At 52.9% G+C, this 15,166-nt stretch overlaps 1 protein-coding gene across 3 annotated transcripts in view; it reads left to right on the top strand.

Moving 5' to 3' along the window:
- Positions 1-663: 663 nt before the first annotated feature.
- Positions 664-15,166, top strand: part of BCL11A (BCL11 transcription factor A) — a gene marked incomplete at both ends in the record, with an annotated part of 65,207 nt that continues 50,704 nt past the window's right edge. For 2 of the 3 annotated variants that reach the window (XM_084283730.1, XM_084283729.1), the window contains 2 exons: positions 664-718; positions 6,251-6,580. In XM_084283730.1, coding sequence (XP_084139856.1) covers positions 664-718; positions 6,251-6,580 — 385 coding nt within the window. Of the gene's footprint in view, positions 719-6,250; positions 6,635-15,166 lie in introns of all 3 variants that reach the window. The other variant, XM_084283728.1, reaches the window with a different exon arrangement.

Here is a 15,166-nt window from a genome sequence, read left to right as displayed (position 1 = left end):
GCCCGCTCCGGCCCCTCGCCGCCCCTCTCCCCCTTCCCCTCCCGCAGCCGCCCCGCGGCCCCGGCCGCCCCCCGCCCCCGGCCCCCGGCGCCCCCCGGCTCCCCCCGGCTCCCGCCGGCAGCGTGCGCCCGGCGCCCGGCGCACCCCCTCCCGCCGCGCCCCCTCCCCTCTCCCCCCTGCGATCACTGTCCATTGGCTTGTCCTGGTCTCTTTTTCATGTCCAGCCCCTGATGAGTGTCCATTGGTGTTGCCTTCGCCTTCCCTCCTCCCCTCTCCCCGGCTTGCCCTGCCCATGTTTTGTATGTCTCTGTCCATCCAGGCTCCTGACGTTCAAGTTCGCAGGGACGTCACGTCCGCACTTGAACTTGCAGCTCAGGGGGGCTTTTGCCATTTTTTTCATCTCTCTCTCTCTCTCCTTCCCTCTCTCCCTCTCTCTCCCTCTCTCTCTCCCTCTCTTTTTTTTTCCTTGCACAAAAAAAAAAAAAGCCATGACTGCTATCCCACAATTCATCTTCCCTGCGCCATCTTTGTATTATTTCTAATTTATTTTGGATGTCAAAAGACATTGATGAAGATATTTTCTCTGGAGTCTCCTTCCTCTCTAACCCGTCTCTCCCGATGTGAACCGAGCGACTCACAAGCCACCGAAGCCACCAACCCACCATGTCGCGCCGCAAGCAAGGCAAACCCCAGCACTTAAGCAAACGGGAATTTTCACGTAAGTAAGCCGGAGAGCGATTTATTTCATTTCCCCTTCACGGATTTAATTTTTAATTCGAGCGAGAGCAGAAAGAAAAAAAAGAAAAAAAAAAAAAAAAGTGAGAGCGAGCGAGGAGCGAGCGAGGAGGTGAAACGAACTCGGCGCCGGCTCGGAATTACTGGCATTCCGCTGATTTTCGCCCTCGCTCGATCACCTTGAGCACTTTTCTCCTCTTTCTGCCCCGGCCCCCCCGGCCCCCGCCGCGCTGCCCCCCGCGCCCTCTCCCCGCAGCCGCCGCGGAGCCGCCCCGCGCGGGCCAGGTGCGGGCTGGCGGCGGGGGCAGAGCCGGGGAAAGTGCAGAGGAACCCGCAGGAACCCCAAGGAACCGCGGACGGGGCTGCGGGCCGGGAGAAAGTCCGGCGAGCGGAGCCGAGCCGAGCCGAGCCGAGCCCCGCCGCCGCTCGCCGCCGCCGCTCGCCCCTTCGCCCCGCGGCACCTTCGGCGGGGCCGGGGGCGAGGGTGGGCGCCCAGCCGAGCCGAGCCGAGCCGAGCCGAGCCGGGCCGGCCGCCTTTTGTCTCCGCCGCGGGGTGCGGGACGGCCGCCCCTGCCCCGCTCCGCTCTGCCCCGCTCCGCTCCGCGCCGCCCCGGGGCTCCGCCGCCCCGACCTCGCCCCGCGCCCCGCCGCGGCTCCGGCTCGGGCTCGGGCTCGGGCTGGGGCTGGGGCTGGGGGACGGCCCCCGGGCGGGCGGGCGGCAGCGGCGAGCCGGCAGGGATTCCCTCCTCGCCCTCGGCTTCGCGCTCCCTCGCTCGCTTACTATTTTTTGGAAGATTTTCAAAAAAAAAGTGGAAGTGGATTTTGATTGGGAAAAATCTCGTGTCTGAATGTTTACAAGCACCGCGTGTGCGGGGAACCTCCTGCCAACAAACACAGGCAGGAGCGAGCCCGGGCTGAGCACACACACACACACACACACACATAGACACACACACGCACACACACACACGCACACACACACGCACGCTCGCACACCCGCTCGCACACTCCTCGCACACCCGCGGCCGCCCAGCTCGCCGCCGCATTTAAACCCCAAACCAAATCTCCTCTCCCCGGGAGAGAAAAAACCCGAGCCGAGCCCCACCACACTGTTCGCAACAAAAACTCTTCGGCTCCCTCCCCGCAGCCGACACAACACACGGCAGGGCTAGATGCAAGATAAGCGGGAGCGCTCTTTGCACAACAAAAGGCAACTCGAGCTGGCAAGGTTTGGGGTGAGGGGGGGGAAGGAAGGGCGAAAAAAAAATCCCCTTTTCCTCGGGGTGAGCCGGGGGGGAAGGGGACGCGATGCATGCTTCTCGCGGCTCCTTTTCCCTCCTTCCTCCTCGCTTTCCTTTCTCCCCTTCTCTCTCTCCCATTATCCCTGGCGGGTTTTGTTCCCTCCCAGGGATGGCAGAGAACCCAGGGCGATCGCTCGCTGCCAACGAGCCCCGCTCGCTCTCGCCTTTTGCAAAACTTTGCCCGGCGATTCCTCCCTCCCAGGCGGCGGCGGCGAGGCTGGCGGCCAGCTCGGCACACGCAGCCCCTTAGCGAAGCTCCGCGGCTCCTCGGGGCCGCCCGGGGGCCGCTCCCCCCGCCCCACGCCGCCCTCTCCCCGCCGGGGCTCGCCCGCAGCCCCCGGCCCCCTTTTCCCGTTCCCCCTCCGCTCCTCGGATCTTTTGCCCGGCGCCGCTCAGCGCTGCGCTTCCAGCACCCCCCCCGGGCTGCCGGGGCCCCCTTCCCCGAACCGGGGGCCCCCTTCCCCGCCCGGGGATGCCCGCGGCTCCCCTCCCGGGGGGTGCCACCCGAGGGCCCCCCCCCCCCCTTTGGCAGCCCGGCTCCGCGGAGCCCCCCGGCTCCCCGCGCGGCCGCGGAGCCCCCGCCCGGCTGCGGAGCTCGGCCGGGGCGGCCCGGGGGGGGGGCTCCGGAGGGGGGCGGGCGGGGAGGGGGAAGCCTGGGGGGGGGCAGCGGCGGAGCGGGGCGGCTGGGCACGGCTCGGCACGGCTCGGCACGGCTGTGCCGTTCAGTCGCTAGGAGGCACACCGACACCAGAAACGCCCCCGCCGCCCGGCGAACTTGAACCTGGCCGGCGCCTCCGCGCCCGCAGCGCGGCCGAGCCGGCGGGAGGGGGAGGGCTCGCCGCCCGCCCCGGCCCTTCCCCTGCCTTGCCCCCCCCTTTCTCCCCCTTCTCCCCCTCGTCTTTGTTCGCGAGTTTGGCCGCTTCCAGCCACGAGCCCGCCCGCAGCCGCCTCCCGGGGGCGGCCCGGCCGCTCCGCAGCCGCGCGGGGCCCCCGCTGGCTCTCCGCGCCCCCCCCCCCCCCCCCCATTTTCCCCCCGGCTTCTTTTTTTTTAAAAAAAAATTAATTGGGAGTTTTTTGGGGGCGGCGGGGGGTGGGCAACTTTGGCGCCGAGTTTGCCGCTGCCCCGCTCCCCCGGCCCGCTCCGTGCCGCCGCCCCCAGCCTCGCCCCCCAGCCGCCCCGCACTTGAAAGCAAACTTGGGCCGAGGCCGCCCCCCCCCCCGGCCTCCTTCCCCGCTCTCCCGAGCCGTGCCGAGCCGGCCCCGGCACCCCGAGCCGCGGCTCCCCTTCTCCCCGCACTTGTCGGGCCGGGCGAGCCCCTCCGGTGCCCGCCGTGCTCCTGGGGGGCTGGGGCCGGGGAGGAAGGGGGGAGCCGGGGGGAGCCGGGGGGCCGCGACCCTACAAGAGCGCTTCGCCTTAGAGACGGCCCCGACCCGTTAGGTAGCCAGGCAGGGCATTTGGCTCGCCCCCGAATTAAAACGCCCAGCCCGCGGAGCGCTGCCCAGCCCAGGTGAAGCGCGTTGCCCTGCTTTCTTCGCACACGGCGGTTTTTGCTTTCTTTTTCGCTTTCTGGGAAAGTAGCAGTGAGAATAAAACCGTATTTTGCTGGCTCTGCCTCCATCGGGAGCCAAATGTTTTGCAGTGAAGACGGTGCCAGCCGTATTTCATACATTAGTATATAATTCTTGTTAATTAGCAATAATTTACGTTAAGAGCATAGAAAATGTTGAGGTTACAGGTTTTATATCTGTACATTTGATCATCTTGTTATTTTCAAGAACTTTGCCTCCTATAAAATTAATTAGGTGAAATGTGGAGGTGTAATCAGCAACCTCTGAATTACCACTTCATTTCCTGGTTTTGATTGTAAATCAGCCCAGTCACTACAGACTTCAGCAAAGTCTATTTTTGTTTAGCACTACTTTTAACCGTCTGGTGTCTCAGCGCCGCGTTACCTTCCACTGCTAAATAATACTGACAGTGTCAGAAATAAATCAGGCCACGGGAAAACATTATAATTGAGTAATGATTATGCAGGGCTCCTCGCTAAGCGAGCTGTAAGGGGAATGTTGTTTATTTGGCGTCTTTCGCTGCGGAGAGTTGCTAAGCCAGAAGTTACGTTTACCGGTTAGCCCCAAATACCTTTGTCTGATGCGTGTGGCGAGCTACTGGTGGAATTAGTCCTGCAGTGATTTACTCGCTCTGTCCGACCGCAAGGAATGGCCGGGGAGAAAAATGCCACGCACAGAAATCCTGCAGACACGTCCTGCTCCCCTCTCGGCGCCCGAGCCCGAGATGCCCCCGGAGCTGCAAGTTTAGGAGAAAACCCCTGCGATTAAGACATTGCTGTTATTAATACGAACGTAACCTTCATATTCCTGTGGTTGACCTTACGTTAAATTAGAAGTAGTACCAGAGGCGAGAAATTACGGACTGTATCCCTGTGTCCTAGTTGGAGCTAAGGTACGGTGAGGTAGTGTGCTCTTTCAATATTATTTCACGCAGCACAACTGGGAGCTACTCCAGATCTTCCTCCTCAATATTCAGCCTAGGCAGGGTTGAAATAAATTTAACCTGAGTTCACTGGATTTTTGCACTTTATCAAAATCAGTTCCAATATCGCGCAGTCAAATTAAAATCTATTTTTTGATTCTCTGTGGCTTTAAGTTCATTAAATGTGAAATTGGCAGCTAGCTAAAGAAGGTCAGACTGATTAACTGTTTAGGAGTTGCATTCTGTCTCGCCTGCCGTACCTGGCACTGTTTTGAGGTGGTTTGCATTTGTAGTACCCTCTCGTTTTTGTTGCTGCTGCTCGCGTGCGTGCTGCGTTGCGCAGACAGAGGAATACCAACGCACTGGCGGTATTTTTTTTTCCTGAAAGGCTGTAGTGACTGCACGCGTATTGCCAAGATATTTCCGTGCAAACTTGAAAAAAAAAAAGGCAAACAGAAAAGAAAGACGTCTCCACCTCGTTAGAGCATCCACTGACGATTATGTGAGCAGAAATAGCCTCATAATGAAGCTTTTTGGAGCTCATTCAGAAAATTTGTCAACTTTGACAACATTAGGCAAGGTATTTTGAGCTTAAAGAAAGCACTTCTCCTCGGTGTTATGAAATGTGCCATTTGCTTGGCCATGCTGATTTTTATACGACGAAGGCCACCGGTGCTAACACGTTAGAGAGAGAATTTAGGCGTTCTTTTATTTCAGGATGAAAAAGGAAAAATGACCGATTGGCTTGGTTCCTTAAGAAATAAAAAATCTCCTCTTCGGCTAATATCTCTGGGTGGAATTGTAGGTGAATTGGGAATTTATGTGAATCCCGAGGAGCTGCTGAGAAGCGGGAGGTTCCTCCCCCCGCCCCGCAGGAATTTCGGTTGCACTTGATTTTTATCATTTGCTTCTCTGTCATTTATTTATTTATTTTTTTCTCCCTCCTCCCCTTCCCCCCGCGAGTAACTCCTGCCTTTCGAATGTGTAAATTGGAAGCCACAAATGTGGGCATGACACAAACGCGTCCCCACATACGCATGTACACGTGCACGGAGAGGGCCATGCGTGCGCGGTGTGCCTGCGCGTGTGCGTGCCTCCATCCATTCCCCCTCTCCTCCCTTGCTCCTGCACACGGGCGCTCACACGCTGCCTGTGTGTTGAATATGCAAGCCGTGTGTTGAAACACCTTTTGTCTGCACACGCACACGCGTGGTTCACGAGCCTAAATTTGAGCAAGTAGGTCTGGCTTGTGGAAATACACACCCATGTGAGAGGGAGAGTGAGTGTAATGCTTTCAGCCTTGGATTCATATACATAAATAATACATCCGACAATAAAACACGGCATTCGCTTTTTCTTCCTAGCACCACCGCAGTTTTGCAGTATATTCTTGAAGGCTATTCATTTGATTTTACCACTAAATCGTTAAATTGAGTCGGAAATCTCTCCTCCTCTCTGAGCACAGTTACAGTTGCAGGGTTTGCTCTCCCAGTTCTGCATGCTACAGCTGCTCCTGCAAAATACAGTCCCCGTAGCTGATAAATTTGTCTTCTCCTGGTGGGGATAGTGGCCGTGTGGCGTCGGTCTCTTGGGGGGGGGGCACACGCGGACGTCGCCGCTGCCGTGTGACATTTGCGACTCGGGGTTCAGCGTGTGCCCCCCCCTGCGCCCAGCGCTTTCCAGCGGAGCTCTAACGATTCTCCTTTTGTTTCTCAAACTGCAGCCGAACCTCTTGAAGCCATTCTCACTGATGACGAACCTGACCATGGCACGTTGGGAGCTCCAGAAGGGGACCACGACCTCCTCACTTGTGGCCAGTGTCAGATGAACTTCCCGTTGGGGGACATTCTTATTTTTATTGAGCACAAACGGAAACAATGCAATGGCAGTCTCTGCTTAGAGAAGGCTGTGGATAAGCCACCTTCACCCTCACCAAGTGAGCTGAAAAAAGCATCCAATCCCGTGGAGGTTGGCATCCAGGTTACGCCAGAGGATGACGATTGTTTATCAACGTCATCTAGAGGAATTTGCCCAAAACAGGAACATATAGCAGGTAAATTAAAACGAGGAGAAGTGTTTGCGAGTTTATTTCCGTTTCAGTCGCAACGTAGCACGTTCGCAGTCGCAAAGCGCTGCGCCCGGCTCTCTCTTGTATTTGCCACGGCGGCTGATGTGCTAAATGCCCTGCCTTCGGTTTGCGACGAGCACGCGACCGGTATTTCCTAGCAGCTGCGTAGAGGCAGGAGCAACAGGCACGTGCCGTGCGACCGAGTATTTTTAATGGTATTGTGTGAGGCTGCTCTCGTGATTTGTCTGTATTGTAGTCACTGTCTCCCGGCGCCTTGCCTGCCGTAGCGCTGCGGGAGGAGATTTCAGGCCCTGCTGCAGGAGCAGGGAAGGAGCTTTCAAGTCTTGGGTAAACTCAGGGGTGAAAGAGTTAACCGAGCATCAGCCAGCCTTGGTTCCATATTGGCTGTCAGCGTATGGACTGTAATTAAACACAGCCCCATGGCAAAGTGACACCACCGACCTTGACTTTAAGATGCCATTTTCGACTGGCCAGGCCAGAGTAGAGAGGGCAGTTGCTGAAGCGCACAGACATGCTTATTCGAAAAGTTTAAGGGCATGTTGGAAATTTCAAAAGGTTGGTTTGACAGGAAAGGCCGCTCTCTGCAGCCTGCCTCCTCAGCCAAATGATAAATGCTTCTCTGTGCTCTCTCTTGTCTCTGATGTGGTTTTGACAGATGTATCTTGATTTTGTTTGTGGTTTACACAACCACATGTCATCCGTACAAATGTCCAAGGCAGAGTTCTGTTTTGTGCAACAAACAGTCTGAAATGCAATTTTTTTTTTTTTTTAAAAAGGTAAATAATTCCATTTCTTAGCATATATATTTTTTTTAAACCGGAAAGCCATTCGCTGTGCAAATATTTTGCAAATGAGGTTGAAAAAATAGAACGTACGACGCGCAAGAAAATCACAGAGCACTGGCAGTCTAACGAGGCGTACTCTGCTTTAAAATCCCGTTAGTAAACAAGAACACTGCCCATTCGTAGCGAGCATTGCAAATTGCTTCAAATCGCGCTAATAATACCATCTGAAAAATGCGAGGCTGCGGGATATCAAAAGCAGCAAATGCCTGGACCAGTTTCCTAAAACAGCCCGCGACGTTCGGGACTCGGCACTGCCTGTACCTCTGTGACAAGAGGCCACAGGACAGCGCGGTGCTGTCAGAAGTGCAGTACATAATCACATGATGTGCTGGAGCTTGTCTTGGGCTTGCTTTGGCCACAAAGTTAAACCATAATAGGGCAGTAGACGCTGGGAGTTTCAGTGTGATATTCTCGCAGCCTTCCTAGCCTCCCAACCAGCCATTAAATCACGCTCGGGGTTTGTGTTTTGCAAGGTTTTGCGGTAGCAGCAAAGACGTGCGAGCGTCTGTCTGTACACACGCATACATATGCAAAGCCACGTGCATACCCACGCGTACATAACGTGAATGAATAGGTACTGTTTCTGCCGAGTAATAGATGGCACTTGGAAAGCATGTATCGGTCGGTGTGTGTATATGTATACCTTATATACATACATATCTCTCTCTCTCTCTCTATGTATATATGTTTATATCCAGGTTTAGAAAGAAACAGAGGCTCAGCTACTGATATGCTACATTTTAAAACAGATTTAAAAAAATATTTTTTTAAAAAAGTTGGTATATTCAACTTGCAGGCCGTGCTGGCAGAGGGTTATTTTCCTGGAGTGGTGCAGGGCAGTGCCCGTTTCGATGTGCTGCCTGTGATGTGCAGATGAACGAACACAAGTGTAGGGCATGATTAATGAAGCGGGAGCCTGGCGGAAGGGATTTGTAGTCTTCCGAGATCTGGAGCCATACTAAATCACCAAATATGGAGGAGCGGCGGCGTGATGTAACGCTGTATTTACATATCGAACCGCTCTGCTTAAAAGACAAAACACAGTATCTGTCAAGCAAGAATTAGGAGCACTCCTCGCACCGTGGTCCCAAATAGGTCATTCAGTCTGCGAGCCGGGGACGTGTTCACGAGGGGGAACTCCTCGGCTGAGGACCTGACTCTGGCGCTCCAGCGCTGGAGACGCGGCCAAACCCTGCCCGGCTCAGGCTCTGAGGCGAGGCGAGGCAGGCAGCCCGAGCAGGATCTGGCCTCGTGCTGCCACGGGGCAGTTGACTCAGAAGAAGCTTCGCAGCGGCGGTCGCAGCACGTAAAGAGAGGTGCGGGGCCTGATCCTGCCCCCTCGTGCTTGCCCCGGTGGTGTCTGGCTCGTCGCCGGCCGGATTTGCCCCCTCTGCTCGCTGCCGGCCTGGGCCCAGGAGTGAAACGTGAAGGTCTCAGGGGAAGCCGTGGAGTTCAGGCTGCCGGAAGGCCCCTGGATGAGGCACTTCCCAGTTCTGCTGTTTCATACCTGCTCTGCTGTGCAGGCGTGCGAAATGCGGGAAGGTAGCTGAGCGTATAAGTGAAAATTAAAAATTAAAATAAAAAGGGAAAGACAATGCCTTTGGAAGAATACCTAGGAACTGAGTGAGCTGATTGTCTGGGGTGAGAGACCAGAAGCTGTGTATTTAGTTGCAACGTAAAAATGTGCCCAATTAGTTGGTGCTCTGCACGAGGGGTTGGAGGTTAGCTGTGGATGCAGGGTGGGCTCTGCCGGCACGGTTGCAGTCAGTAAGTTGGTGCCTTACGGTAAGAGATCATCTCCAGATAAGTAATGGTTAAAGAGCAGCTCATCTAAAGGAACAGGGCACTGAGTCATTCAGATGCAGGCAGAAATGATGTCTGTTTTAACGTCGATGGGCTTATCTTGGTCCTTGCCGGTTTCCGAAGGCAGAGGCAGGGGCAATTTCGGTAGCAGCTGAGCTGCGCGCAGGCCGGCGTGGATACCTGGCTCTGGGTGGGCGGGTGCCTGCGCGCAGCTTTGACGCGATATAAAATTTTGAGTGATGCTGATCCAGCGCCACGGCTGAAATGTCATAAATTTAACTGGAAATTAATAGGATATGTTGTGTGGGTCCGACGAGGCAGCTTTCATCAATATGTATGTCAAACACTCACCACCAGATACCAGCAGTCTGTGATTTGCAGCGAGTGCTACGGCAGGGGTTTACTGATCCGGTCTCGTATTTTACAATAGGGGGAAATATTAACTGAAGTATCTAGAGATCAGTGAATGTAAAATTGCTGTTCACTTATTGAAAAAGCCGAAGAAATATTTACAGTCCACCGGCGTCAGGTTTTACTGTTTTGTTTGTTGAATGTATAAATCTGAGGGAATTAATGAAAGGCTATTTTTTGGGTGAGGGAGGATCTTAAGCGCTACTTGGCTGCAGTTGGAGCACTTTGGAGCGCTGTGCCCACCCGCTCGCAGCGATGGCTGGGGATCCTCCAAGGCCATATTTACTGTGCATAGGGGGAGGAGGAGGGGAGGTCATTTTTAGCGTGGGGATCCTTTATTCTCAAGCAGCTTATTGTAGTCAAATATAATAACATGGGAAAATAACGTGAGGAATACCCCTCTGTAATAATCGCAGGGGAAGTGGACATAATTTGCTGCTAAATTTTGGACCAAGTGATTATTGCGGTGCTCAGGAGGTGATGTCTGTGACCAGTCATTATGCCACAGACATTTTCTGGTGTTGTTATTAGTTGTCGCCGTTATCGTACTGTAGCTTGCAAATTGCAGTTCCTTCCTTTGTTTTCTTCCGGATAAAAATTCATTGACACCTGAACTGAATAGTTAGAGGTGTGTCTAGACAATGAGACGCAAGCTTGAATTGCGTTTCCGGGGGGGGGGGGGGAAATGAAAATGGCAGTATTTCTGAGTAAAATTCGGTTTGCTCTCGCCATGCAGGGAAGCCTGGGGAAGGTAGGCTGGGTTCAGCAGTTCCCTGCAGGAAAAATCGCGAGGGTGCTACCCAAAGGCTCCTGCTCGTGAGATTCGGGTCCTGCGTACAAGCTGTATTTGTAAATAAGACAGGGAAAGGTTGTGAACTGGCAGCTTGGATGTTTTGTCAAAGTACAATGTCAGAGAAACTCTTTCTAAGACAAATTGTAAATAGAAGTGTCACGATGATTGCATGATTGAGCTGCAGAAGTGTCTTTCAATTGTTGGCATTGTCAGAAGACTTTTGAAAGCTTAATTAAACGCAGTGGCCTGTGTGGCTGTGAAATTTACTTCTCGGGGGGGAAAAATGTAAAAAATGTGGGGGATCAAAAAGTTGTTCTAACGCCACCCGTGCGGGGATAGAGAAAAGAGTCAATAGTTTGTCTGCTTTCCCCAGTGCCTTTTGTAAATAACATTTTTTGAAGACGCAAACACGTGATGCCAGCATCGTCCTTTGTATGAGGTACAGCTTGTGTTAGTTTTCCTATTCCCTGCTGTTACAGACAGTTAATATAAAAATGGCTCTTTATTGGAAACACAAATACGAGTTCACTTGGAGCACAGAAGCAGGATAGAAAGTTTTCCTCTGCTTCGGCGCGATTGTTCCGGGGAAGCGTCAGAAGTGTTGCAGCGCCTTCAATCTCTATTTTGTGGTCCCTGCCAATCAGATCTTCTTGTTTCGAGGATTAGAAATATGGTTTGCGTTCTTCCCCCCATTGTATGTGACATTGAATTGTGAAGCTCACCATGGGCTGAAACGTAGCCGCGTCCAAAACCGCTTGCGGTGGAAGAGGCAGCCCGGCACGCAGGAGGCTTGGTGGAGCTGGGACAAGGTGCGCCTGCACGTCACGTGCTGCAGGCTGGGGAAACAGAAGGGGCTGGGGAAACGCTGGGCTCTGCGCAGCCGGTCGGAGCAACGAGTGGTGGAAACTGAGGCAGGGAACTGGAGAAGGGGTAAATTAACCGCCTCCTAATTAGCCCGGTAGGAGAAATAAAGTCTTTCCGAAACATTTCCATAATTTTGTAATGCCTCTCTTAAAGAGAAGGAGGCCTATTAGCATTACCCAGCTTGCTATATGCAACCCTCGGCACACGAGCTGTTTTTTTATTTAATTCAAATAATAAAGACAATTAAAGAGGCTCGAGAGGCAGTGTCAGGCAAGAGGAGCTCAGCCTCCAGTTGTTTGCCTGCACGCATCCTCATTACAGCCCATTTTTTTGGACAAAATTCCCTTCCAGCTTCAGCCTGTTTTTACATCCGAGAGCAGCAGCTTTGTGCAATAAAAGGCGTTTAGCAGCAAGCTGGACACGGCCTGGCGCGGTGCCACCTTTCTGCACACGGGATCTGATCGCTGAGGATCGACGGCACCTTTCTGCCCGTCGGGGGCTGCGCCGCCGAGCCCGGGGCGCCTCGTCATGCCGCAGCCGGCCAGAGTGCCTTCGCCTGGCTTGGCGATGCCCAGGGTGCTGCAGAAGTTCATAAAATGTGCCGAGCTCCCATTGAAATCCATTAGCACCTATATTTGCACCCATAATGTGGCCCTACACCTACAATTAACTCTTTATTTATTTATTTATTTATTTTGAATTGAATCTTGCCCCGTACAAGTGCACTAGATCCAGCCTGCCTCCTGGCAGTGTCCGTCGTAACAGGTTTGGGCCCATGGTGCTTGGTATCGGCACACGTATGGCTGTGATTTATCGCGTCCTTTAACAAACAACAGGCTCATTAGTGTACCCACAAACCGTCTGAGCAGTTAGGACGATCTGTTTTCCATTTCATAATGAATTTCCACCAAGCACGGTTTGCTCCTCGGGGCCCCGATCCTCAGCACACGTGTGCGGGCGTTGGCACTGGCGGCAGCTGGGTCGGTGCAGCCCAAAGGCGATGGGTGCGGAGCCCGTACCGAAGCCCCTGATCATCCTCCTGCCTTCCTCACCAGTTTTAGCAGGCGACGCGCCCCGTGCCAGGCCGGGTGAGTTCGTTTCCCGACCTCTGCCGGGCCGATGGGCTCGCCGTGTGCTTCGGAAACCTTCGAGGCAGGCGCTCGATGCTGGGCGCGGGGCAGAACCGCAGCGGTCACTGCCGGGCTCATTCCTCATGCGGAGTGGCACTGAGCGGGGCTGGCGAGGGACAGACGGGGCCGCGGGTGCGGTGTGGCGAGGTCAGCCCCGTCCCAGCAGGGAATTGGTGTTCTTCATTTGCCTTTACAATGGGAGCGCAGCTACTGTACCTCGGAGCAGCTCTCAGGTGGGAGCTCAGATGGGCGCATGTAAATGTCCTGTCAGATGCAACACAGGAATATTAATGTTTCCTCGCCACCACGCTATAATAAAGCTGTACACGGCAAGCTTAATATGCAGCCAGTCTGGGGAATTGTATAAAACTTAGATAGCCCAGTGTGAATGACAGCGGTGGAAAAAAATATTCAATATGCCACAGTTTGCAGTCTTGTTTTCCTTTGATCTAAAGCAAAATGAAAACATCCGTTTCTTTCCCTCCTCATTTCATATAGGTGCAAAATTGGTTAGTAAGTAAGGAACGAAGGAAAGAAAATGAAGAATGTGGCACAGAGCACAGTGGTTTGAAGCACATGCGTGTCAGCCTGCCGAGGAGTTTATTTGCCAAAGTATTAGCAGACATTTATTTCTTATACTCGAGATCGTTTGTTTCCCTTTTCATTCTTTTTTAGTATCGGTGTCTGGCTGAAACAAAGAAAACACGGCCACCGTAAGCAGGGGGCTGGAGCCCGCTTGTCCCCCTGCTGCAGATGTAGCCCAGGCTGCACATCCAGAGCCCGCGAGCCCGCCTCACATAGGTTTCATTTGCATGTCCTTATGGTTTCAGAGCCACGCTCTGCAAAAAGGTGTATTTTGCAGCGCGGGGATGTTAGAGGATTTTTAATAACGTGCTCATTTAACTGAATCAACAGCTGTCAGGGGCAGTTGTAGGAAATCCGCAAAATGCACAAAGAGAAATGCATAACGCTTCCCAAAACAAAGCGCTTGAAACACATCGAGTGCCAAAAAAGCTGCTGAATCCCGAGTTTGCAGACTGTGCACCAAAGTGTTTCTCCTCTCCCCTCTCCCCCGAGACCTCTCCCGGCTTGGCTGGTGCGATCCTGCTGGAGCTGCTACCTGAGCAGGTTGCAGTAAAGCAGCGCTTTGCTGTGTTTGACGGGTGTCTGGCTAAGTCAGCCTGAGCCTAGATTTCAGTGTTGCACACCAAATAGCTCAAATACCAAGATTCGAGAAAGAAGCGAAGCCAAACAACTGCATTACTGTCAAGGAAATGAGGCTTAATATCCCTGTGAAATAGCTGTCGAGGAGAAGCCTTGCTGCAGGTAGGCGTTGGCAGGGGGTTATTCAGGGCCGGGTCAGCTTCAGACGCTGGATTCGCAGCCGAGCAGGGCAGCGTGTGCGCCGGGGGGGGGCACCTGGGGAGATGGGGTCAGTCCAAACCCAGGGCTTGCTGTTTGCATCCTCCCCGCGCTTTGCATAAGCACTGAACAATTACACCTACAATTTGATCCTAGCTGTAGATAGAAAAACCTCTGCCTAAATAAACAATAGAATTACTGCGAAACAACAAAGGCTTAAAGAAGAACCGTGCCTTCAGTGCTGTTATTATTGTTGTTGTGGATATTATTATTATTATTATTGTTGTTGTTGTTGCTATTATTACAACTACCACCTTTGTTAAATAAACACACATTACAGTTCCTTGCTGCTTAGGAAGGAAGGAGTTTAATTTTACGTTCGCTGCTTGCTTGCTTGATTTAGTAGGTAGCAAAATAGAAAATGCAAAAATGTCCCCCCTCCCCCCCGAAAATTCACAGCAATTAATTTGTCACCCGGTGTTACTTTGCTGCAACATCACAGCTGTTTTTTTTGGATGGAGCGCGAATCGTCTGGGTTTCCTTGCATTTTAGCTACTGAGTTTATTCTTTTTGGAGGAAAAGAGGAATCGGCCAAATTGTCGTCTTTTGGCCAGGCCACAGAAAGTGCACGGAGCATTTCCTGCAGGAGGGTGGCCAGGGGCTTTTCACCGTGTGCTCTTTCTTGCCGATATTAATTTTCATTTTAAGAAAGAGCTTTTATGCAAAGGGAAGCAGTAGCTGGGGAGCCTCTTTCTCTTGGAGGAGGTAAAACACAGCTGGTTGCATTTAAAAAAAGGGAGCGTTACCGCCTGAAAGATTATTTGGAGGCTGCATTATTTTGTAATAAACTATAAACTGTCCTGTGTTAAATGTGCATTATGTTAGAAAAAATCAATAAGGAAAAATTAAATTCTGATAAAGATACTCTTGGATCTTTGAAAACAACTGCTGTCCTTTTAACTAAAACATTTGAGGAGCTTCAAAGAGTATGTATTTCTTCTGATCTTAGAGCTGTGTGACTGGTAGCAGGAAAAAAAAATCTTATTCTACATACAAGTGGATTGCTTAACAAGTCAGCACAGACACATACTTGTTTGTACAATAGAGATAAAAATTCCTGTATAAAAATAATTCAGTTGCTGACAGCAGGCATTGTGCTGGGGCTGCCTCTTTTGTGTTGGCCGGGGGTCAGGGACCACGGCTCCCACTTTCTGCTCGGCGTAGGCTGTCACGATGGCTCGCTGGATGCTGGGAATAAGTTAATTGCTTTATTTTAAGGGATGCTCGGAGCCCAGTCGCGTGTTTTCGCTCGCCTGCTCTGTCCCTGCAAGCAGCGAAAGGC

Source organism: Netta rufina (assembly GCF_964035555.1).
Source record: "Netta rufina genome assembly, chromosome: 3".
Taxonomy (NCBI): Eukaryota; Metazoa; Chordata; class Aves; order Anseriformes; family Anatidae; genus Netta; species Netta rufina.
Note: the sequence above shows the minus strand (reverse complement) of the source record. Positions and strands in the feature narration are given on the sequence as shown.